The sequence below is a fragment of the Schistocerca americana genome, chromosome 7, assembly GCF_021461395.2.
Source record: "Schistocerca americana isolate TAMUIC-IGC-003095 chromosome 7, iqSchAmer2.1, whole genome shotgun sequence".
NCBI classification, from domain to species: Eukaryota; Metazoa; Arthropoda; class Insecta; order Orthoptera; family Acrididae; genus Schistocerca; species Schistocerca americana.
In genome coordinates, this window is record NC_060125.1 from 376,840,191 (window position 1) to 376,864,993 (window position 24,803).

General features: G+C 45.4%; 1 protein-coding gene across 2 annotated transcripts in view; it reads left to right on the top strand.

Moving 5' to 3' along the window:
* Positions 1–4,288: 4,288 nt before the first annotated feature.
* LOC124622410 overlaps positions 4,289–24,803 on the top strand; it is a 46,227-nt gene continuing 25,712 nt past the window's right edge. For both annotated transcript variants that reach the window (XM_047148097.1, XM_047148098.1), the window contains exons 1-2: positions 4,289–4,360; positions 10,380–10,677. In XM_047148097.1, the coding sequence (XP_047004053.1) occupies positions 4,326–4,360; positions 10,380–10,677 (333 nt within the window). In that variant the 5' untranslated portion in view covers positions 4,289–4,325. The remainder of the gene's footprint in view (positions 4,361–10,379; positions 10,678–24,803) is intronic.

Consider the following 24,803-nt stretch of genomic DNA (forward strand, 5'->3'; position numbering starts at 1 on the left):
TTTACAATTACAATACCGATTGCTGCTTGGTCCCCGCATGTCCCGACTTTGCCCCGCACCCGTTGACGCTGTTGCCCTTTCTGTACTTGCCCAAGGCCATCTAACCTAAAAAACCGCCCAGCCCACGCCACACAACCCCTGCTACCCGTGTAGCCGCTAATTGCGTGTAGTGGACTCGTGACCTATCCAGCGGAACCCGAAACCCCACCACCCTATGGCGCAAGTCTAGGAATCTGCAGCCCACACGGTCGCAGAACCGTCTCAGCCTCTGATTCAGACCCTCCACTCGGCTCTGTACCAAAGGTCCGCAGTCAGTCCTGTCGACGATGCTGCAGATGGTGAGCTCTGCTTTCATCCCGCTAGCGAGACTGGCAGTCTTCACCAAATCAGATAGCCGCCGGAAGCCAGAGAGGATTTCCTCGGATCCATAGCGACACACATCATTGGTGCCGACATGAGCGACCACCTGCAGATGGGTGCACCCTGTACCCTTCATGGCATCCGGAAGGACCCTTTCCACATCTGGAATGACTCCCCCCGGTATGCACACGGAGTTCACATTGGTTTTCTTCCCCTCTCTTGCTGCCATATCCCTAAGGGGCCCCATTACGCGCCTGACGTTGGAGCTCCCAACTACCAGTAAGCCCACCCTCTGCGACCGCCCGGATCTTGCAGACAGAGGGGCAACCTCTGGAACAGGACAAGAGCCATGTCAGGCCGAAGATCAGTATCAGCCTGAGACAGAGCCTGAAACTGGTTCGTCAGACAAACTGGAGAGGCCTTCCGTTCAGCCCTCGAGAATGTCTTTCGCACCCTGCCACACCTTGAGACGACCTCCCACTCTACCACAGGTGAGGGATCAGCCTCAATGCGGGCAGTATCCCGGGTAACCACAGTCGTAGTCCGATCGGGGGATGCGTGGGACGAGCTGGCCGTCCCCGACAAACCCCCATCCGGAACCCCACAGTGATGCCCATTGGCAACAGCCTCAAGCTGTGTGACCGAAGCCAACACTGCCTGAAGCTGGGAGCGAAGGGATGCCAACTCAGCCTGCATCCGAACACAGCAGTTGCAGTTCCTATCCATGCTAAAAACTGTTGTGCAAAGAACGTCTGAACTAATTTACAGAGAGCGCAAACAAATCGACACAAAATTTAAACGGTTATTAAAATACGAGATTGCCTAGTAAATGCAGTAATGCTGCTACTTGCGCACTGCTGACACACTGCTCGGCGGCGGAAGGAGACTACGCGATTTTACACTATTCAGGTACTAAAACGCGATGCTACAACTCTCAAATACTATAATACGCCCGAAATTTATGAATTAAACAAAGCAAGTACCAAAAACACGCAAAGAAATTAAGAACTAAACTACACTCCTGGAAATTGAAATAAGAACACCGTGAATTCATTGTCCCAGGAAGGGGAAACTTTATTGACACATTCCTGGGGTCAGATACATCACATGATCACACTGACAGATCCACAGGCACATAGACACAGGCAACAGAGCATGCACAATGTCGGCACTAGTACAGTGTATATCCACCTTTCGCAGCAATGCAGGCTGCTATTCTCCCATGGAGACGATCGTAGAGATGCTGGATGTAGTCCTGTGGAACGGCTTGCCATGCCATTTCCACCTGGCACCTCAGTTGGACCAGCGTTCGTGCTGGACGTGCAGACCGCGTGAGACGACGCTTCATCCAGTCCCAAACAAGCTCAATGGGGGACAGATCCGGAGATCTTGCTGGCCAGGGTAGTTGACTTACACCTTCTAGAGCACGTTGGGTGGCACGGGATACATGCGGACGTGCATTGTCCTGTTGGAACAGCAAGTTCCCTTGCCGGTCTAGGAATGGTAGAACGATGGGTTCGATGACGGTTTGGATGTACCGTGTACTATTCAGTGTCCCCTCGACGATCACCAGTGGTGTACGGCCAGTGTAGGAGATCGCTCCCCACACCATGATGCCGGGTGTTGGCCCTGTGTGCCTCGGTCGTATGCAGTCCTGATTGTGGCGCTCACCTGCACGGCGCCAAACACGCATACGACCATCATTGGCACCAAGACAGAAGCGACTCTCATCGCTGAAGACGACACGTCTCCATTCGTCCCTCCATTCACGCCTGTCGCGACACCACTGGAGACGGGCTGCACGATGTTGGGGCGTGAGTGGAAGACGGCCTAACGGTGTACGGGACCGTAGCCCAGCTTCATGGAGACGGTTGCGAATGGTCCTCGCCGATACCCCAGGAGCAACAGTGTCTCTAATTTGCTGGGAAGTGGCGGTGCGGTCCCCTACGGCACTGCGTAGGATCCTACAGTCTTGGCGTGCATCCGTGCGTCGCTGCGGTCCGGTCCCAGGTCGACGGGCACGTGCACCTTCCGCCGACCACTGGCGACAACATCGATGTACTGTGGAGACCTCACGCCCCACGTTTTGAGCAATTCGGCGGTACGTCCACCCGGCCTCCCGCATGCCCACTATACGCCCTCGCTCAAAGTACGTCAACTGCACATACGGTTCTCGTCCACGCTGTCGCGGCATGCTACCAGTGTTAAAGACTGCGATGGAGCTCCGTATGCCACGGCAAAGTGGCTGACACTGACGGCGGCGGTGCACAAATGCTGCGCAGCTAGCGCCATTCGACGGCCAACACCGCGGTTCCTGGTGTGTCCGCTGTGCCGTGCGTGTGATCATTGCTTGTACAGCCCTCTCGCAGTGTCCGGAGCAAGTATGGTGGGTCTGACACACCGGTGTCAATGTGTTCTTTTTTCCATTTCCAGGAGTGTATGTAACAAATGAGTGAGCTAGGAGTATACGACTTGCTGCTGCAGCTGCTTATCCAACGGCGGCAGGGAGCACACTGACTGTGACCAACCGACAATGGCCGTTCAAAACAAAAACAGAAGACAAACGACTACGTGAATTTACACTATTCAGGTACTAAAACGCTGCTTATCCAACGTGGTTGTCAGGGAACGATTGAAACCGATATAGAGGAGAGTTTCAGGTATCCAGGAACACTATCTGGTATTTGTTTTTGTTCAAGAATGTTGGATCAATTCAGTTTTATCCTGAATCGTTTCTGGTGGTCATTAATGATTAACTCTTTCTTCAGTGGTTAGGAGTTTGGACTGCGTTGCGCTCAGTTGTGTAATGTATAACATTATGAGTTGGACTTTGATGTTTAATTATTTCTATAGGTAGGATTATGTATCCCACTGCGCTTAGCTGTTTGATGGGAAGTTTTTTTAGTGGATCCCTCTTGCGTTCCATGATAGTAGTCCTTTAGTCAGATGCAGTATTAAATATTAGTCAGATGCAGAATTAAATATTAATCAAATGCCGTACAGATACAATGACGTCACTCTTTTCGCAGATGACGTATTAATCTAGAGTAAAGTACTGACGCATAAGACAGATCTAGATAAGATTTCAAAGTTGCGCGACGATTGGCAACTCATCTCAAATATTCGTAAATGTAAAACTGTCTGTTTCACAAAACTTCAGTATCAGTGAATCACAACTTGAATCAACTCATACAAATATCTTGGTGTAACACTTTGTAGGAAAACTGAGTGATCACATAGGTCCAGACGCAGGTTAACAATGTGACGGACTCTGATACTGGAAAACTACACTCTGTCTACGAAAGAGATTCTTTTTTTTTTTTTTAAAAAAAAGTGCAACCCATCGTAGAATATTACTCAAATGTGTACGATCCATACCAAATAGGAACATCAAGAGTAAAGAAACGTATAAATTGTCATAGTTTCGTTTCACCTGTGGGAGAGCGTTATGGAGATGTTAAAAACCTGAAGTGTGTCAGATGCTTCAAGACTGATGAAAGGTGTTCCGCGAAACTCTACTTAAAAAGTTACAATAACCAGCAGTAAGTGAGACATGTACTACAGTCACTTCGTATCGCCGTCTTAGGGACTGAAGAAAGGGAGGTGAAGACTAAGAAGACTAACTGCAGCTTACACAAGCGTATTTAAGCAAATAGAAGCACTTAAGCGTTCTTCACGCGTTCTACACGCGAGCGGAACACGAGGAGATTCTAATAAGGCATGAAAATATAAGTACCCTCCTCCATGCGCTTCACAGTGGTTTGTAGAGAACACATTCAGATTTAGATTTAGATTTCCATCCTACTCTGAACTGCCATCGAGGCGTAACAAAGTGAACAATCAGCCTTTGAGAGCTGTTTTTTCTTATCTTATCAAGTGAAGATAAGGTAAGCGAACAAATAACACCGCACCTCCTAGGACAGCACAGTAACGTGAACTGCACGCAGCAGCAAATTCCTGCAAGAATGCAGGTGATGCAGACTCTCAGCATGTCAACCAGGTAAGCTGCTGTTTCTCATCGCGTTTTCATACTGTGTTGCCAATATTCACTGGTTTTATAGTAGCTTTCCGTGACCTCTGGGTAGAAAAGAGGTGCCTTCACTTTATTAAGTTGTCTTCTACAATATTAAGCTTGTGTTTGTTGACTGGTTCGCCTGCGTGAACGCCTCTCTAGAGAGACTCATGCGGAGACATGTAATATTGTCTTTTCGAAGTTTCAGTAATGTTGTTATTACTTTGCTGCTAGAAATAAATCCTCTTCGTAAGTACCGTAAAATTTTGTATAAGCGTTTTAACAATTTGATACCTGGAACTGAAATTGGCTTAAAGATGTGAAGAGTAACGGTTTTTTGCTTTTCCCCCACAGATTCAACTTTATTTACGATTTTTCGGTAATGGTATAGGAAATAACAGCCCGCAGTATTCTTTTAGTTTTTCTATTGCACTTATTCATATTGTCGAATCTCTGTTCTAATTAATTTCGTTACAATAACACTGTAGACGGCGCCGAAAGGCCACAAAAAAGAAACAACTCACTTGAAACTATGAAACTGCTATACTAAATACGATAAGCGGTTTGGATAACATGCTTGTCCATCATTATTTTCAATTTTTTAACCTTCTGTTTTTATAGGCAAGTAAATTATCTACAACATTTTTTTGCCAGTTCGTCAGAAAAGAAAAACCATACACTACAGACGAAAAAAAAAAAAAATTCAACATCAATGCTTGAATTCTGGGGTAATAAAAGAAGTGGCACACAACAATACCTTTTTTTACATTTTCTGTTGCACTGATTCATATTAACGAATCTGTTCTAATTAGTTTACCTTCAAGGACATTGTGAAGGAAACAGTCCATACAGACTTAGATACGCACAAGGATTTGAGCACCTGCATAAAGTGGAGAAAATTAATGGACTGTCATGTATAAATTTTATCTGCACGTTAACATAACATCAGGACGTACACACTGACTGGCAGTTTACTCAAACACACTTGCAACCTTATTTAGCACTTGTCTCGTAAAAACATGGCCATAAATCCCCAGAAATTTTCTTTACAATATAAGACATTATAATACCTCGCTTCGATGTTTCTCAGCATATAAAGTGGCTTATATCAGTATGAAATTTACAAAATTATACATTTGTTGTACATACCTATGAAAAGTAACTCGTCTTCGTCTCACGTACTTCTCTTTACGTCAGTAGCAATGACAATACTGCACCAAACCTGTTACCAAAAGCAAAGCGTGCAGAAACGTATATAAAACAAGGTGAATATGTGTAATATACAAGTTTCGCTATTACTGCAAACTATAGACAAGCAGCGTTGTCCCAAAATCACGTGACTAGCTCGGACTGATGTTGAAAAATTCGGAGTAGGCCATGCTCACTCCGTAAATATACAGGGTGTTCGGAAATTTCTGTTACGCACTTCTAGGAGTTGTAGAGGGGAGTGAGTAGATAATATTTTGAACTGGAACCCATGTCCGGAAACACATCGTTTCCGTGCTACAACCATTTGAAAACATGTTGGTAACGTGACCACTTTCACAAGTGACTGATTGGGCGCGACCCAGTACATATCTTGTTTTTCGATTCCACTCATTAATGGTCAAAGAAATTGATCGTGTAGTCGTCGATGAGTTCCTTTCGACGTAATACAGTACGGCCTCTTCCAGTATGGATGTGAGGGGTCTCCTTGGAACATCAGAGTCATGCCTGTCGACGGTGAAGGTACCATTTCTCGAAGCCGTTCCGTAACTGTGGCGAGGAGGGTATGCAACGGAGTTAGACGTTGTGGAGAACGATCTTGATAAAGGCGACGATCAGCTCTTCCAGCTTCAGAAGGATCATGTCAGTGTATTCTGCAAACGCGTACTCAACCATATTGCTCTAACACCCACAGACACCTGAATGAGGCTAGAACCAGGTCAGAGAGGTAGGGCAGACGTCAAATGACTTTAACCGATCCGATGTAACCACCCCCCACCATGGCTATTCTGTTTCATACCTGCCTAGCAAATACGTTTTCAACGGCTGCAGTACGGAAACGGCACGTCTCTGGACATAGGTTCCTGATCAAAATATTATGTACTCACTCCCTTCTAAAAGTCCTATTAGTTTGTAGTGGAAATTTCCGAACCTTCTGTACGTACCCTACGCCTGTAACCTCTGACCAGATTTCTGCGGTAGTTGTCGGTCTATTTGTCTGTCACACAATCTTGCAGTCTTTTGGAAGGAACCTATTCTTCCTGTCTCACAGTTGTCCTGAGTCCATATCGTTACAATTCGTTTTGCGGCCATTAAATTACAGCCAACTGTCTGTGTGATCTACCGTTATGATGCTTCCACCTCCTACAAGCCAATGATTCGAGCTTTCTCGGGGTCCTAAAGCTACATCTGCACGTCTTCTGCTCATCCTTTGTTGATATCTCTACATAAAAACTTTCAGTAATCTTTGACGCTCCCAGTAGCCATTACGCATCACCACCAATTTTAGGATTCCGCTCCTAAACCGGAGAAAAGGAACCATTATAGGATCGCTTTCTTGCCCGTTCGTCTGTCTCATTGCCCGACTGTTAAAAAGACTTTTCCTCAAGAACAGGTACGCGTATCCAGTTGAAATTTAAGCAACATGCTAAGGTCTACTGTCCCTTGGTGCTGTAAGACATTGCAGCTCCTAAGTCAATGCAATGAAAAGATACCGCCATTTATGTCAAATATTTTCATACTCGCAAACTCAGTCATCAAAATCTATAGGGTAGTTCCCGTTGATCTAGAATCATGCAATTGGGTAAAAATCAGGGCTTACGGTACAACTAACGCAAAAAATTCGAAAATCGTTAATTTGCGAAAAACATTGTCATTTGTTATCTGACTGTCTGTCCGTCCATCTGTTAAGACCCCTTTTTCACAGGAACGGTTAGGCGTACCATATTAAAAATTATGCCACATAATAGGGTTTATGGTCCCTTGACGGTGTAAAGAACGCAAGCTTCCAAGTCAATGTCGTCAAAAGACAGGGCCATATTTTTAAACTTGCAAAGCCACTTATCAAAACTTGTAGGGAACTTTCCTACGACGTAGTATCATGAAAAAGGACAACATGTGTAGTCTATGCACAACATAATAAATGCGATCTTTGTCAGTTAGGTACAGTGGTCTGCTCCTCAGCGATAAGAAATTAAGATGATAGAACAGGAGGATCACTACAAACTATTTCACATCAGCCGTCGACTTGTGGAATGTGCTGACATGACAGTTTTTGATGGACAGAGAGGGGAGGGAGGGGAGGACAAAATAGACTAAAGAAGGGGCAGGACTTGTTTACAGAGAGAGGGGGAGGAGAAATGGACAGGAGGAGGGAGGGCAGTAGATGGACAGGGAGAGGGTGGAGGTGGAGATGGGCAGCAGGAGGGTGGAGGTGGAGATGTGTGAAGCATATGTAATCCACGAGCAGACAGGCGAACACATGGGCCATGAAAATTGCTACACCTAGAAGAAATGCAGATGATAAACGGGTATTCATTGGATAAATATGTTATACTAGAACTCACATGTGATTACATTTTCACGCAATTTCGGAGCATAGATCCTGAGAAATCAGTAGTCCGAACAACCACATCTGGCCGTAATAACGGCCTTGATACGCCTGGGCATTGAGTCAAACAGAGCAGGGATGGCGTGTACAGGTACAGCTGTCCATGCAGGTTTAACACGATACCACAGTTCATCAAGAGTAGTGACTGGCGTGTTGTGACGAGCCAGTTGCTAGGACACCATTGACCAGACGTTTTCAGTTGGTGAGAGATCTGGAGAACGTCATGGCCAGGGCAGCAGTCGAACAATTTCTGTATCCAGAAGGCCCGTACAGGACCTGAAACACGCGGTCGTGCATTATCCTGTTGAAATGTAGGATTTCGCAGGGATCGAATGAAGGGTAGAGCCACGGGTCGCAACACAACTGAAATGTAACGTCCACTGTTCAAAGTGCCGTCAATGCGAACAAGAGGTGACGGAGACGTGTAACCAGTGGGACCCCATACCATCACGCCGGGTGATACGCCAGTATGGCGATGACGAATACACGCTTCCAATGTACGTTCACCGCCATGTCGCCAAACACAAATGAGACCATCATGATGGTGTAAACAGAACCTGGATTCATCCGAAAAAATGACGTTTTGCCATTCGTGCACCCACGTTCGTCGTTGAGTACACCATCGCAGGTGCTCCTGTCTGTGATGCAGCGTCAAAGGTAACCGCAGCCACGGTCTCCGAGCTGATAATCCGTGCTGCTGCAAAAGTCGTCGAACTGTTCGTGCAGATGGTCGTTGTCTTGCAAACGTCCCCATCTGTTGACTCCGGGATCGAGACGTGGCCGCACGCTCCGTTACAGCCATGCGGATAATATGCCTGTCATCTTGACTGCTAGTGATACGAGGACCTTGGGATCCAGCACGGCGTTGCGTATTACCCTCCTGAACGCACCGATTCCATATTCTGCTAACAGTCATTGGATCTCGACCAACGCGAGCAGCAATGTTGCGACACGATAAACCGCAATCGCGATTTCTCCTCCTCACACGAGGCATCACAACAACGTTTCACCAGGCAACGCCGGTCAACTGCTGTTTGTGTATGAGAAATCGGTTGGTAACTTTCCTCATGTCAGCACATTGTAGGTGTCGCCACCGATGCCAACCTTATGTGAATGCTCTGAAAAACTTATCATTTGCATATCACAGCATCTTCTTCCTGTCGGTTAAATTTCGCGTCTGTAGCACGTCATCTTCGTGGTGTAGTAATTTTAATGGCCAGTAGTGTGGTAGGGGGTATCTCATGACTGTTGTCGGCTCGGTGTATCTCACCAGCTGAAATAAACAGTGGCGAATGGATGGATTTTTTTTTTTTTTACTTTATTGTTATTTTGACACCTGAACAATCAGGTAGGCTGGCAGCAGCACAATACGCCGCTCTTCAGCCGAAGAGAGTACAATGAGATAAACAGAGAAGAGACATCACGTAAAAAATCGGCGGGAAAAAACAGTAGACACATGAACATAAAAACACAAGAAGCCGTTCACACTCGATGGCAATCCATACGACGAACGGGTGACACGAAACACAAACACTGAAGAAGACGACGGCACTGGTGAACGATGGAGGGTGACGGTGAAACACTGAACACTAAACATGACAGCACACACGATACACTGACGGCGGTGATCTCCGGCGCGCGAAAGTCCACTGAGCGTGTGCGAGTCCGGGGACCTGCCAATAGAGGAGGAGGAGGAGGAAGGGGAGTGGGAGAGCGAGATGGGAGAGCAGAGATGCCACGGGCAGGGGAGAAAGGGGGGGAGGGAGGAAGGGGGAAGGAAGCCCGGGGGAAGAGGGGTGGAGGGAGGGGACAGGGGAAAAGGGAAGAGAAGGGAAGGGAAGAGAAGGGAGGGAGGGCGCCGAAAGGAAAGGACACCGGGAGAGGGGGGCGGGGCAGGGTCAAAGTTGATAGGAGGGGTAGATGGAGGGGACGAGGACATCATCAGGGAGAGGGAGCTGGCGGAAGCCACCTTGGGAGAGGGTAAGGAGGGTGGAGAGATGGAGACCGGGTGGGACATGGGAATACAGGCGCGGCAGCGGGCGGGGGTGGGAGAAGAGCGGGGAGACGAGCGGGTGAGGAGGGTCGAGTTTACGGGAGGTGTACAGGATCCGTATCCTCTCAAGGAAAAGGAGGAGGTGGGGGAAGGGGATGAGATCATACAGGATCCGCGTGGGGGAGGGGAGACGGATGCGATAGGCGAGGCGGAGAGCATGGCGTTCAAGGATTTGGAGGGATTTATAAAAGGTAGGGGGAGCGGAGATCCATGCTGGATGAGCATAACAAAGGATAGGGCGGATGAGGGATTTATAGGTGTGGAGGATGGTGGAGGGATGGATGGATGTGCGCCTAACAGATTTATTGAAAAGTAATATTGACGTGTTAGCTGAGTGTGTGGAACGGCACGTGTTGCAGGGCGTGCGTGGTGACGCTGCTGGTGTCGCAGTGCTACCTCCCGCTGCGGCCTGTGGCGGCGGCGCCTTCCGCGGCGGCCGCCATAGACGAGCAGTGGCTGTGCGCGCCCGGATGCTGGTGCTCGCGGGACGGCCTGTCGACCGAATGCCTGGGGGTGACGCCGCAGCCGTCGGCGCTGCCCGCGGGCCTGCTGGCTCTCAGCGTCAGGGCGCACCAGCTGCGCGAACTGCGCAACGACACCTTCGCGGCGCTGCCGATGCTGCAGCAGCTCGACCTCTCGGACGGCCGAATTTCTGAAGTGAGTATACAGCATGCGCGGAGTTCGGAAATTTCCGTTACAAACTGCTAGGGAGTGAGTACACACAGGGTGTCCCAAAAAGAATGACCCGATTTTAACTCGTAATAACATTGAGACAAATGTCACTTGGTAACTGAAACAGCGCTAGATGTAATCGGCATGGTCTAGAGTTTCAGAAAAAATCCGCTAGATGTCGCTACGGGTGCTGACCTGGAGCGTGCATAATGACACGATTTTAACGTGTAATAATATTGACACATGTCACTTGGTAACAGAAACAACGCTAGATGTAATCGGCATGGTCTAGAGTTTCAGAAAAACTCCGCTAGATGTCGCTACGGGTGCTCACCTGGAGCGGGCAGAATGACCCGATTTTAACTTGTAATAATATTGACACATGTCACTAGGTAACTGAAACAACGCTAGATGTAATCGGCATGGTCTAGAGTTTCAGAAAAAATCCGCTAGATGTCGCTACGGGTGCTGACCTGGAGCGTGCATAATGACACGATTTTAACGTGTAATAATATTGACACAAATGTCACTTGGTAACAGAAACAACGCTAGATGTAATCGGCATGGTCTAGAGTTTCAGAAAAACTCCGCTAGATGTCGCTACGGGTGCTCACCTGGAGCGGGCAGAATGACCCGATTTTAACTTGTAATAATATTGACACATGTCACTAGGTAACTGAAACAACGCTAGATGTAATCGGCACGGTCTAGAGTTTCAGAAAAAATCCGCTAGATGTCGCTACGGGTGCTGACCTGGAGCGTGCATAATGACACGATTTTAACGTGTAATAATATTGACACAAATGTCACTTGGTAACTGAAACAGCGCTAGATGTAATCGGCATGGTCTAGAGTTTCAGAAAAACTCCGCTAGATGTCGCTACGGGTGCTCACCTGGAGCGGGCAGAATGACCCGATTTTAACTTGTAATAATATTGACACATGTCACTAGGTAACTGAAACAACGCTAGATGTAATCGGCATGGTCTAGAGTTTCAGAAAAAATCCGCTAGATGTCGCTACGGGTGCTCACCTGGAGCGTGCATAATGACACGATTTTAACGCGTAATAATATTGACACAAATGTCACTTGGTAACTGAAACAGCGCTAGATGTAATCGGCATGGTCTAGAGTTTCAGAAAAATTCCGCTAGATGTCGCTACGGGTGCTCACCTGGAGCGGGCAGAATGACCCAATTTTAACTTGTAATAATATTGACACATGTCACTAGGTAACTGAAACAGCGCTAGATGTAATCGGCATGGTCTAGAGTTTCAGAAAAAATCCGCTAGATGTCGCTACGAGTGCTGACCTGCAGCGTGCAGCCAGTCTCATGCAATATGGCGTCCGCGCAACAGAAAGCGTATTGTGTTATTGAATTTAGTCGTACTCAATCAGTGATCGCAGTTCTTCCTGTGGGGATATGTTAAACAATGTGTTTACGTTGCTCCCTTACCTCGTGATGTTGATGAACTAAAAACAAGAATATCAGCTGCTTTAGCTTCAGTGACAGAAGACACCTTACACTCAGTTTTGGATGAATTCGGCTATCGGCTAGATGTCGTCCATGCCGCCAATGGAGGAAGTATTGAACATTTATGATGGATTTTTATAAACTTCTGTTTTTTCTGAGTAATTTAGTATGCAATTTGCTGGTGTTAAGCCCTTGTTCCCAATAAATACACTACTGTTTAAATTTGCTGCACCACGAAGATGACGTGCTACAGAAGCGAAATTTAACCGATAGCAAGAAGATGCTGTGATATGCAAATGATTAGCCTTTCAGAGCATTCACACAAGGTTGGTGCCTGTGGCGACACCTACATCGTTCTGACATGAGGAAAGTTTCCAACCGATTTCTCGTACACAAACAGCAGTGGACCGGCGTTGCCTGGTGAAACGTTGTTGTTGTGCCTCGTGTCAGGAGGAGAAATGCGTACCATCACGTTTCCGACTTTGATAAATGTCGGAATGTAGCCTATGACGATTCCGGTTTATCGTATCGCGACATTACTCCTCGCGTTGGTCGAGATCCAATGACTGTTAGCAGAATATGGAATCGGTGGGTTCAGCAGGGTAATACGGAACGCCGTGCTGGATCCCAACGGCCTCGTGTCACTATCAGTCGAGATGACAGGCATCTTATCCACACGGCTGTAACGGATCGTGCAGCCACGTCTCGATCCCTGAATCAACAGACGAACCTGGGTGCACGAATGGCAGAACGTCATTTTTTCGAATGAACCCAGGTTCTGTTTACAGCATCATGATGATCGCATCCGTGTTTGGCGACATCGCGGTGAACGCACATTGTAAGCATGTATTCGTCATCGCCATACTGGCATGTCACCAGGCGTGATGGTATGGGGTGTGGCTAGTTATACGTCTCGGTCACCTCATGTTCGCATTGACGGCACTTTGAACAGTGGACGTTACATTTCAGATGTGTTACGACCCGTGGCTCTACCCTTCATTCGATCCCTGCGAAACCCTACATTTCAGCAGGATAATGCACGATTGCATGTTGTAGGTCCTGTACAGGCCATTCTGGATACAGAAAATGTTCGACTGCTGCCCTGGCCAGCACATTCTCCAGATCTCTCACCAATTGAAAACGTCTGGTCAATGGTGGCCGAGCAACTGGCTTGTCGCAATACGCCAGTCACTACTCTTGATGAACTGTGGTATCGTGTTGAAACTGCATGGACAGCTGTACCTGTACACGCCATCCCTGCTCTGCTCGACTCAATGCCCAGGCGTATCAGGACCGTTATTACGGCCAGAGGTGGTTGTACTGGGTACTGATTTCTTACGTTCTATGCACCCAAACTGCGTGAAAATGTAATCACATGTCAGTTCTAGTGTAGTATATTTGTCCAATGAATATCAGTTTATCATCTGCATTTCTTCTTGGTGTAGCAACTTTAATGGCCAGGACTCTTTTTGGGACACCCTGTATTTTGAGTAGGAATCCATGTCCAAAAACGTCTCCCATCAATGCTAAATAGCATCAAAGCTATAGGCGCCGGGGCTTGTAAATGTATGTATACATGATGAACATTAATAACACCGACAAACTGCAAGGACGCATTACCGACTGTAAATTGAGGAAAAAAGTCCTATTAACATGTGTGTGGAAATGCATTGTGGCCGCAGTAGGTGGCACTTAAGAATGAAAGCTCCGCTGACAACATGCCATGTGTTCCTCGTGTGTTGCATGCTGTGTGGTTGACACAGCGTACTGTAAGCAGCAGAATCGTCCAGTATTCATGTCGGAGACGAGCCGAGATGGTGTTTGTGTACGGCCAAGCAGATGGAAACGGTCGAGAGGCGGCATTACGTTTAATAAAAATGGCTTCATCAAGCTCCATAACCTTTATCTATGGGCAACTGTCATTCCTCGGGGAGTGGTTGAGCCGTCTCTTCAGCATCAAAGTGTGGACAGGGGTTGTTGACGACCACATACTTGCACCGGCTATTATTCCACGGCGCCTCAACGGTGGAACGTACCTGGACTCCCTGCGAAATACTCTGCCTGGACTAGTTCATAATGTACCTTTGGCAATACGACAGGTTATGTGGCTTCTGCATGACAGAGCACCAACCCACTTACCGCGGAATGCTAGATTATCGCACTTAAACCGTTTTGATTTTTACCTCCGGGGGCTTTGGAAAGCATTGTGTATGCTGAATCAGTTCCTGATGTGCAGACCCTTCAGCAGCATGTTCACGACGTTTTTGACGCTATTCGGAGAGAGGCCGAAACGTGCGAAAGAGGGGGGCAATCTATGATGCAATGTGCATTGCATCCTGTGGAGGCCACTTTGAACACCTGTTGTGACGCAGATGTGATGTAGCTCTGTACTGTGTACCGGGACAATTTGTTGTGTTTGCACACACACTGTCCATTTCCGGACACACGTTCAGAGGATCTTTTTTCATCCATTTCCAGTGAGGAATCTGTCTCTGCAGTTTGTCGGTTGTATTAATGTTCACCATGTATACAGGGTGATTCTGTGATGATGGTGAAGCACAAATGTATCAATTTGAGGTGAGGGTCCCTGTATTGGAAACGACCAAGTCGAAATTTATAAACGAAAACCTTTCTGTGCAGAGTATGCAACTTTCAGAGTTAGTAGTACGGACCAAAACAAGAAAAGAATGGCCAATAATCATGCGGTCTAAAATGCATGCTTGAGGAGTGATGGGCACTCGTTCAGTAGAGGAAATGTGTTTCACACTAGCGAACATGAACAAGTGCTCATAACTCCTAAATCATCCATTTTAGAGCACATGTGAAACCTCTGAAAGTTGAATGCCCTATGTTCTAAGCAACAACAGTACAGATACATGTATTTCACTGTCAGAGATATCAGAATGACTGTTGATTGTAACTTAACGACTCGTTCGTTTCCGAGCCAAGTACCCTTACCTCAGATTCTTACGTTTATCCGTCTCCATCATCCTTGAAAGTTTGTAACATCGTCACGGATCGACCTTGTATATTAAAGGCACCGGCACCTACAATTTTGACGCTCTGCGCTGACCTCGGATGACGTCTGCCATTATGGATTCCTATTCAAAACATTACGTACTCTCTCCCCTCTACAATTCCTAGAAATCTGTAACGGGAATTTCCGAACGCCGTGTATACTGCATGTCTGTAGCAAAGCACTGCACCCCACTACAGTGCCATAAATCGGGTATACTTTGACCGGTTTTCAAATACAGATGTGACTATCACAACTGTTTTTTCTAAGTTCTATGATATTTATTTTGGTGAACATAGGTGCTTTTGTGAAAGGACGACATACTAAACAGTACAGTGCATTTTCTAAAATGCTTAGAAAATAATGGGAAAAATTGTTGATGGTCAAAGTTAGCATGGATTTGGGGGTCTATTGGCTGGCCTTTACTTCTACAACAACTGTCAACTATCATTCACATTGTGGTCAAAGTTTCAAAAACACAATGAAACTTTGGCTACTCAGAAATAAAGGCATTAATCTAAATTCTTCTTAAGTGCTTTATGAAGCCTCATAAAAGAAAAAAAAAAACCTGGTACGCTGGTACAGTACGTGTCTTTAGTGTGCTCGATCATCATGTGTGCAATACCATACAGATAGCTCCAAATTTCGTTGCGGGCAATAACTGCAGTTTCACCCATCTTAAACCTCAATCCTCGTTTCAAAATATCTGGTGCAGTTAGAACTTAGGTTATCTTTTCTTCATTTATTTAGTAAATATCTGGCTCATGTCGCCAAACAAAGTTCATTCCTTCTTCCTGGAGATATTTGACATTATATGTTATACCTGATTCACTGTACGCATCAAAACTTGCAATTTGAGCAATATGTGACTGACATTTGTTCGTCCTTAGTTGTAGATACATTAACAATTATAAATGAGTCTCTGTCTATACACCGGTGGTTAATGTTTGTATTCCGTAGTTCCAATTGTCATTGGCATCAACATTTGTTAATAAATTATCCTGAGATAACAATGACCAATAGTCAAAATAACCCTGAAACCAAGAAAGCTGCACATGACCTCAGAAATCGTAATGTACTGGGAGATATATACATGACAACAAAAAACTAATCAGTGACTCGTTTTGAGAACTAATCAAGTAATGTACATGATATAGTTGAAAAAGCCGATGGCTTTGCAGTTAAATGATGCCGGTGGATTTTGCACAACCACATTTTAATAGAATTTTTAGTTTACAATCATAAGTCGCAACTGGTTCGCCAACTGTTGCACAAGGAAATCTGCACCACATGGCATCTAGCGTATGCTGATGGAACTTTACAGCCAAATAGTATACTACTAAATACCCAACAGAGATACAGCAGAGGGCTGTAAAACTTTTGGTGTATGAGTGGTCAAGTAACCACGGCGGTCACTATTTGCACATGCCTTTAGACATTCTAATAAGTTTCTTCATGTGGGGTGCCACACTCACAATCTTGTTAAAAGACAGTTTCATTTTCCAACTTGGCTGCTATGCAATTGCTGTTATTTATATCACACAATCAGCTGAATTCAGCAATGTGCCATTTTCAACTTCTTATCCCTATCGTCGTAATGTTACACCGTCGTCCTCTGTGGGCGTATGCAAATGGGCCTCTGTCAGTTAAATGTCCACTATATGATCAAAAATACCCTGGGACTCGCTGCTGACTCTTTCAATGATGTTTCTGAAAGTCTGTGGTGGAATGGCAGCAAATTCTTCCTCGCTGATGCAGTAATCTTAGAAGAACAATCGCGCTTCAGAAAGGGACGTTCGTGTAGTGATAACATAGTAAAAGAAGAGAAATCATTGAAAAACGTCGGGAAACGCATTTAGCGTTTATTGATTTTGAGAAAGCCTTTGATAGGGTAAAACGATCTCTTTTGTGGAAAATACTGGAACTAAAAAGTTTTCCGAAACATCTTATTAATATAATAAGGCGTCTATAGGTAAATAAAAAACAGTTGTAAGTTCTGGTTCGAAAATGAGTGTCATGTGAAATTTTAATAAATGAAAATGTTTGGCAAATGTGCAATCTGTCACCTATTTTATTCATTAATTCATAAATCGACGATCTAGTTATGGAGTGGAAAGATGAAATTCTCTTAGGGATTAAAATAGGATCTAGTGTATCATTAAATACTCTGTTATATGCTGATGGCCAGATCATTATACATGAAATAGGACATAATTGAGAAAGAGCAGTATCTAAATCGGGCCAAACAGCAGTACATTACAATTTAACTATACCTGCAAGTAAAACAAATGTAATGGTATTCAAAGGAAACCATCCAGTCAGATCGAAAATAATGAAGATGAGATAATATTAGGACAAGTAATCCACTTCAGTTATCTGGGATGTGATATTAGTTTTAACTATGACAAAGACATTGAGAGAAGGTTATTAAGTATCAAGCTATTTGCGGAACATTTGGAAGAACTCCAGGAAGAAAAACAAGAAAAGAAACACAAATGAAATTCTATAAAGTTATGGCTGTACCTACTCTTGTATATGGAATCATGGACAGTAACAGAAAAAGAAAAATCACGTTTACAATCACTAGAGATGAAGTACATGAAATATGTAAGAGGGTGTAATGAAATTGATAAAATAAGGAATGAAACAATAAGATGAGATATAAAAATCTTTTCGGTTAATGACAAGATAGGAGAGAACAGAATGAAATGGAAGTATCATGTTGGCAGAACGACAGAAAACAGATAATGAATCAACGGTCGGAGAGAACTAGAGAGACCTAGTAAGAGATTGATGGATGGATGGATGGATGGATGGATGGATGGAGAGAGAGAGAGAGAGAGAGAGAGAGAGAGAGAGAGAGAGAGAGAGAGGAATAGGTGTTTACAGCACCGAATCAAGTCGAAACCAGAGAGGGTAGTAATGTTTAACATTGGGGTCTGTGGTGAAGTCAGCGTTCTAAATTATCCCAAAGGTCCTCCATTGGGTTCAGGTAGGAACTCTGGGCAGGTTAGTCCATTTCATGAATTTTATCGTCGACAAGCTGTTGCCTCACGGATGCTGCTTTATGACAGAGTGCATCGGCATGCTGCCACAAACAATCACAATTGGCCTGATCACATTTTGTTCTTTTATGACAGTAAAGCGGTTTTAGCACTAATGAGTGATCTTAAAAACAGTATCTTGATACGAAAGTAACGTGTCAAGTTGTCATCTAGTATACACGGTGGCCAATTAAAATACTGTCGTCCACAGTGTGTACAGACTGACTAGGTGTGAAAGCCGTTTGCCTTAAACAACTCCCATATCTGAAACAACTTCTAACTGGTTAGGCCCAACTACACTATGTGATCAAAAGTATCCGTACACCTGGCTGAAAATGACTTAGTTCGTGGTGCCCTCCATCGGTAATTCTGGAATTAAATATGGTGTTGGCCCACCCTTTGCATTGATGACAGCTTCCGCTCTTGCAGACATACGTCCAGTCAGCTGCTGGAAGGTTTCTTTGGAAATAGGAGCCCATTCTTCGAAAATTGCTGCGCTGAGAAGAGGTATCGATGTCGGCCGGTGAGGCCTGGCAAGAAGTCGCCGTCCCAAACTTTCCCGAAGATGCTCTATAGGATTCAGGCCAGTACATTACAGGGATGTTATTGTCGTGTAACCTTCCGCCACAGGTCGTGCATTATGAATAGGTGCTTGATCGTATTGAAAGATGCAATCGCCATCCCTGAATTGCTCTTCAACAGTGGGAAGCAAGAAGATGCTTATAACATCAATGTAGGCTTGTGCTACGATAGTGCCACGCAAAACAACAAGGGGTGCAAGCCCCCTCCATGAAAAACACGGCCTCACCATGACACCACCGCCTCCGAATTTTACTGTTGGCACTACACACGCTGGCAGATAACTTTCACCGGGCATTCGCCATACCCACACCCTTCCGTTGGATCGCCACATTGTGTACCGTGATTCGTCACCCCACTCAACGCTTTTCCACTGTTCAATCGTCCAATGTTTACGCTCCTTACACCAAGTGAGGCGTAGTTTTGCATGTACCGGCGTGCTTATGAACAGCCGTTCGAACATGAAATCCAGGTTTTCTCATCTCCCGCCTAACTGTCATAGTACTTGCAGTGGATCGTGATGCAGTTTGAAATTGCTGTGTGATGGTCTGGATGGATGTCTGCCTATTACGCATTACGACCCTCTTCAAATGTCGGCGGTCTCTGTCAGTCAACAGACGAGGTCGGCCTGTACGCTTTTGTGCTGTACGTGTCCCTTCACGTTTCCACTTTACTATCGTATCGGAAACAGTCAGTGGACCTAGGGATGTTTAGGAGTGTGCAGATCTCGCGTACAGACGTATGACAAGTTGCACCTAATCACATGACCACGTTCGAAGTTCGTGAGTTCCGCAGAGCGCCCCATTCTGCTCTCTCACCATGTCTAATGACTACTGAGGTCGCTGATGTGGAGTACCTGGCAGTAGGTGACAGCACAATGCTCCTAACGTGAAAGACGTATGTTTCTGTGGATGTCCGCATACTTTTGATCACGTAGTGTACCTTCAAGAAATCCATACACGACATACTTCTTCGGTATTCTTACATGATGTCCGCGTATGGTATGGTTTAACTAACGGAGCCATTGGTGAGTTAGTGACGAACGGCAGTAATGCACGTAAAAGTCTTCCCACCTTCTAGTGTCATAGTACAGGGAAAAGTGGCAAAGACGTCGGCCACTGCTACACAATACTTCTTCGGCCGTTTATTCTGCTACTTTCAACCCATTAAAGAGACACTAGCAACAACACAAGAGAGATGACATTACTGTTAGCCCAGATGTCCGTACCTGTTTTAATGATTTAATCCGCATAAGACAATTTTAAACCATAGCGGAATGTCATTGTCAAATTGATCGATCGTCTGTCATCATCATTAAATAATTGTACCATAGAACAAGGAATATTATTCATTTTGTGTGTACTACTGGATACTATATGCAAGTTCAAAAACATTTCTTTCATCGTGGTTTTCTGCCATTCGTCACAGGTTACAACCAGGAATGCTGATACGCTGATACGTCTTACTCTCGGCAGTTCCAGTTCTAACACAAGTCCTTCGAAGGAAAATAACACAGAAACGAAATAAACATCTCTGTGCAAAGGATTTGACAGTTTTACATATAAAAAAGTGGCTTTGAGCACTATGGGACTTAACATCTGAGGTCATCAGTCCCCTAGAACTTAGAACTACTTAAACCTAACCAACCTAAGGACAGCACACACATCCATGCCCGAGGCAGGATTCGAACCTGCGACCGTAGCGGTCACGCGGTTCCAGACTGAAGCGCCTAGAACCGCTCGGCCACACCGGCCGGCAGTTTTACATAAGAAAAAGCGGTAAAACTTAATTATTCTAAGCGTTCTGTTGAGAACTGCGCTTAAGCTTATTTCCAAAAAAATTTTCTTCAGTGTTCCATGCTAGTTTTTTTTAACAGGATGGTGTTATTACTTTGCCGTTCTTAAATGTTACAGATTTCAAGAAATATATTAGACGTATTGAGACAAGGTTAAACTTTTCCCGTTGAGCCGCTTTTTATCTCACTTGAGCTCAACAGATTACAAGTGTTATCTGTGGTCACGCCTAAACCGCGTGATAAAGCGTATATCTGAAAAGGAAAACGTTGTCTCAGCCTACTTGTCGCATTTAAAGAAAAACTGCAGCAACCTGCAGAATTTTTCATACATTTGCATAAAATGCTACCCAGTTTTCTGTTATCTCTTAATTCTCAAGGTATAACTTTTCCAAGAAAGTCCATTTGTAAAAGTCTCGTACAGGACTGTATAAGAGGCACGAGACACAGAATTTTATGCAGATAGACACGAGCCTTGTTTCACACAAAATACAGTACCTGAAAGTTTGGCTACCGCATGTCCCATCGAGTCCCATAGAAATGTAATTTGTTGTGCGTTCATATAGTAATCAGCTTTTTCAACAAAAGTGGTTTTCCATTTTGGTCAGCACAAATAATGTCATCACATCTTTCAAGGGGTGGTCCAAAAGCGTCGGTTTATTTCCCCTTACAAGAAAAACGATTTTTAAAACGGGAATTTTACGCGCTCATTCGATAAAGGGGCCCCAAACTAGTCTACAGCGATGTTCGTTTCATCCATATGTATTAACTTGAACATTAAATCACAATGAATACCCAGCACTACAGCAGCGACTGAGCAGCGCTGCCGCATGGCGGTAGCAGAAAGCGCGGGACAGGGCGCTACCGAGTCGCTTCTCATTCCTCGTGTTTCAGTGTTACTGTTAATGCATATGGATAAAACTAATATAGCACCAGACTAATCTGGGACCGCTCTGTCGAATGGGCACACTAAATTCCGCTTTAAAATCATGTTGCTCGTAACGGAAAACAAACTGACGCTCTCCGTCGCATGATAAAGTGAAGGACAGTATTTTTTTGGCCTGATTCCAGTTACACGTTGCAAAAAGGAAATTGCAGGTATCTGCCTAAATGTCAGAGAAATTTAACCTGACGACTCGTGGGAGGGACATCCTGTATATATCGTATTTAGTTACAGTTGTATACTGTGTATTGAACCGGGGACCTAGAAACGACGGAGAGACTTCGTCCCGGCATAGCCCTCAGTGGTTCACAACCCCACAACAGGCCACAGCAGTCCACTCGCCCCACCGCCGCCCCACACCGAACCCAGGTTTATTGTGCGGTGTTTCCCAGTGGACCCCCCCCCCCCCTTCCCACTTCACCTACCTCCTAGGAACGTCTCAGACCAGACGTGTGTAACCCCAAATGTCTGCGTGGTAGAGTAACTGTGGTGTACGTGTACGTGGAGACAGTGTTTGCGCAGCAGGCGCAGACATAGTGTAACTGATATGAAGATGGCATCTGTTCTATCTTCATAAAGTTAAGGCGAACCGACCATTGACCTTCTTCTTGTGTGCGGATGGACACGTATTGCCCGAACTCTTACGGTATTTTTTGGTAAAGTTATCGAATTTCCTCCAGAGGGACTGCCTGCCAAATTCTGTCCAGCTGGTGTGTCAGATCGTCAAAATCCCTAGCTGGCTGGAGGGTCCTGCACATGTTGTTGTTATGGTCTTCAGTCCTGAGATTGGTTTGATGCAGCTCTCCATGCTGCTCTATCCTGTGCAAGCTTCTTCATCTCCCAGTACCTACTGCAAGCTACATCCTTCTGAATCTGCTTAGTGTATTCATCTCTTGGCCTTCCTCTGCGATTTTTACCCTCCACGCCGCCCTCCGATACTAAATTGGTGATCCCTTGAGGCCTTAGAACAGAACATGTCCTATCAACCGATCACTTCTTCTAGTCCTGTTCAATACCTCCTCATTAGTTATGTGATCTAACCATTCTTCTGTAGCACCACATTTCGAAAACTTCTATTCTCTTCTTGTCCAAACTATTTATCGTCCACGTTTCACTTCCATACATGGCTACACTCCAACAAATACTTTCAGAAACGACTTCCTGACACTTAAATCTATACTCAAAAAATGGTTCAAATGGCTCTGAGCACTATGGGACTTAACATCTGAGGTCATCAATCCCCTAGTACTCAGAACTACTTAAACCTAACTAACCTAAGGACATCACACACGTCCATGCCCGAGGCAAGATTCGAACTTGCGACCGTAGCAGTCGCCCGGTTCCGGACTGAAGCGCCTAGATCCGCTCGGCCACCGCGGCCGGCTAAATCTATACTCGATGTTAACAAATTTCTCTTCTTCAGAAACGCTTTCCTTGCCATTGCCAGTCTACATTTTATATCCTCTCTACTGCGGCCATCATTAGTTATTTTGCTCCCAAATAGCAAAACTCCTTTACTACTTTAAGTGTCTCATTTCCTAATCTAATTCCCTCAGCATCACCCGACTTAATTCGACTACATTCCATTATCCTCGTTTTGCTTTTGTTGATGTTCATCTTATATTCTCCTTTCAAGACAGTGTCCATTCCATTCGACTGCTCTTCCAAGTCCTTTGCTGTCTCTGACAGAATTGCAATGTCATCGGCGAACCTCAAAGTTTTTATTTCTTCTCCATGGATTTTAATACCTACTCCGAATTTTTCTTTTGTTTCCTTCACTGCTGGTCCTGCACATAATGTTCCAAATGTATCCACATGGGGAGAGATCCGGCGACTTTGCTAACCAAGGTAGGGCTTGGCTAACAGAAGTGCAAGCAGTAGAAAATCTCGCCGCGCATTGTTACGACAGAATTGAAAATTCACTTTCAAAAATCTAGCCTCATTCGGGTTTTAGGTGCAACAAGCATGTTTTCTGTGAATTCTTTTCGCGCCACATATATGATTCAAACTCAGTTCGAAGCAGGAGTCATCACTGAAGGTAATTGTACTCGTCAATCAGATTCCAGGCCGAAGACGTCTCTGGAGACTCTCCTTACAGCGGTGAAATACCAACCAGGCTGCCACCCGTCATACGGCCCGACAACCAGGACTGATGGTCTGGCGTGGCTCTTTATTTCATAGCACGACCCCTTTGATTGTCATCCATGGCACGCTTACGGTACAGCGGTACAGCGGTACAGCGGCCGTATCCTATGCCCCGTTTTGTTACTCTTCATGGCAAGCCATCCTGGGCTTACACTTAGGAAAGACAATGCCTGCCCGTATACGACGAGTGTCTCTACTGCTTGTCTTCGTAATTGCCATGCCCAACCTTGGCCAGCAATGTTGTCGGATATTTCCTCAGTTGAGAACATTTGGAGCATTATGCGCAGGGCCCTCCAACCAGCTCAGGACAATGACGATCTAATTCCCGAATTGGACAGGACGATATCCAACAACATTACCAATCAATACCAAGCCAAATAACTGCTTGCGTAAGGGCCAGAGATAGATGACCTGCTTAGTTTCTATCGAACAACTCATCCAATTTTTCTGAAATTATAATCATCTGTTTTTCTGTACTTGTATATCACATCTATCGACTCCTTCGGCTAATTCCTTTGTGGTGCATCAGTTTTCGTTCAAAAAATGGTTCAACTGGCTCTGAGCACTATGGGACTTCACATCTGATGTCATCAGTCCCCTAGAACTCAGAACTACTTAAACCTAACTAACCTAAGGACATAACACACATCCATGCCCGAGGCACCGTAGCAGTCGAGCGGTTACAGACTGAAGCACCTAGAACCGCTCGGCCATATCGGCCAGCCGGATTTCCCTCAGCTGGAAGGGTTTTGTCGATAGTTTTTGCACCAGACCATCACAGTTAGGAAAATTCTGTCATCCGTCGTCATTACGTTTAATAGAACTGGCTTCATCAAGCTGCATAATCGTTATCTATGGGCAACAGACAGTCCTCGGGTAGTAGTTGAGGTGTCTCTCCAGCATCAAAGTGTGGGCAGGGATTCTTGGCGACCACATACTTGCACCCGTTATTATTCCACAGCCCCTCGACGGTGGAACGTACCTGGACTCTCTGTGAAATACGCTACCTGGGCTAGTTGAGAATGTACCTTTGGCAATACTACATGAGCACCACCCCACTTCCACATTACAGTTCGCCGACACCTCAACACCATCTTTCCCGGACGCTCGATAGAAC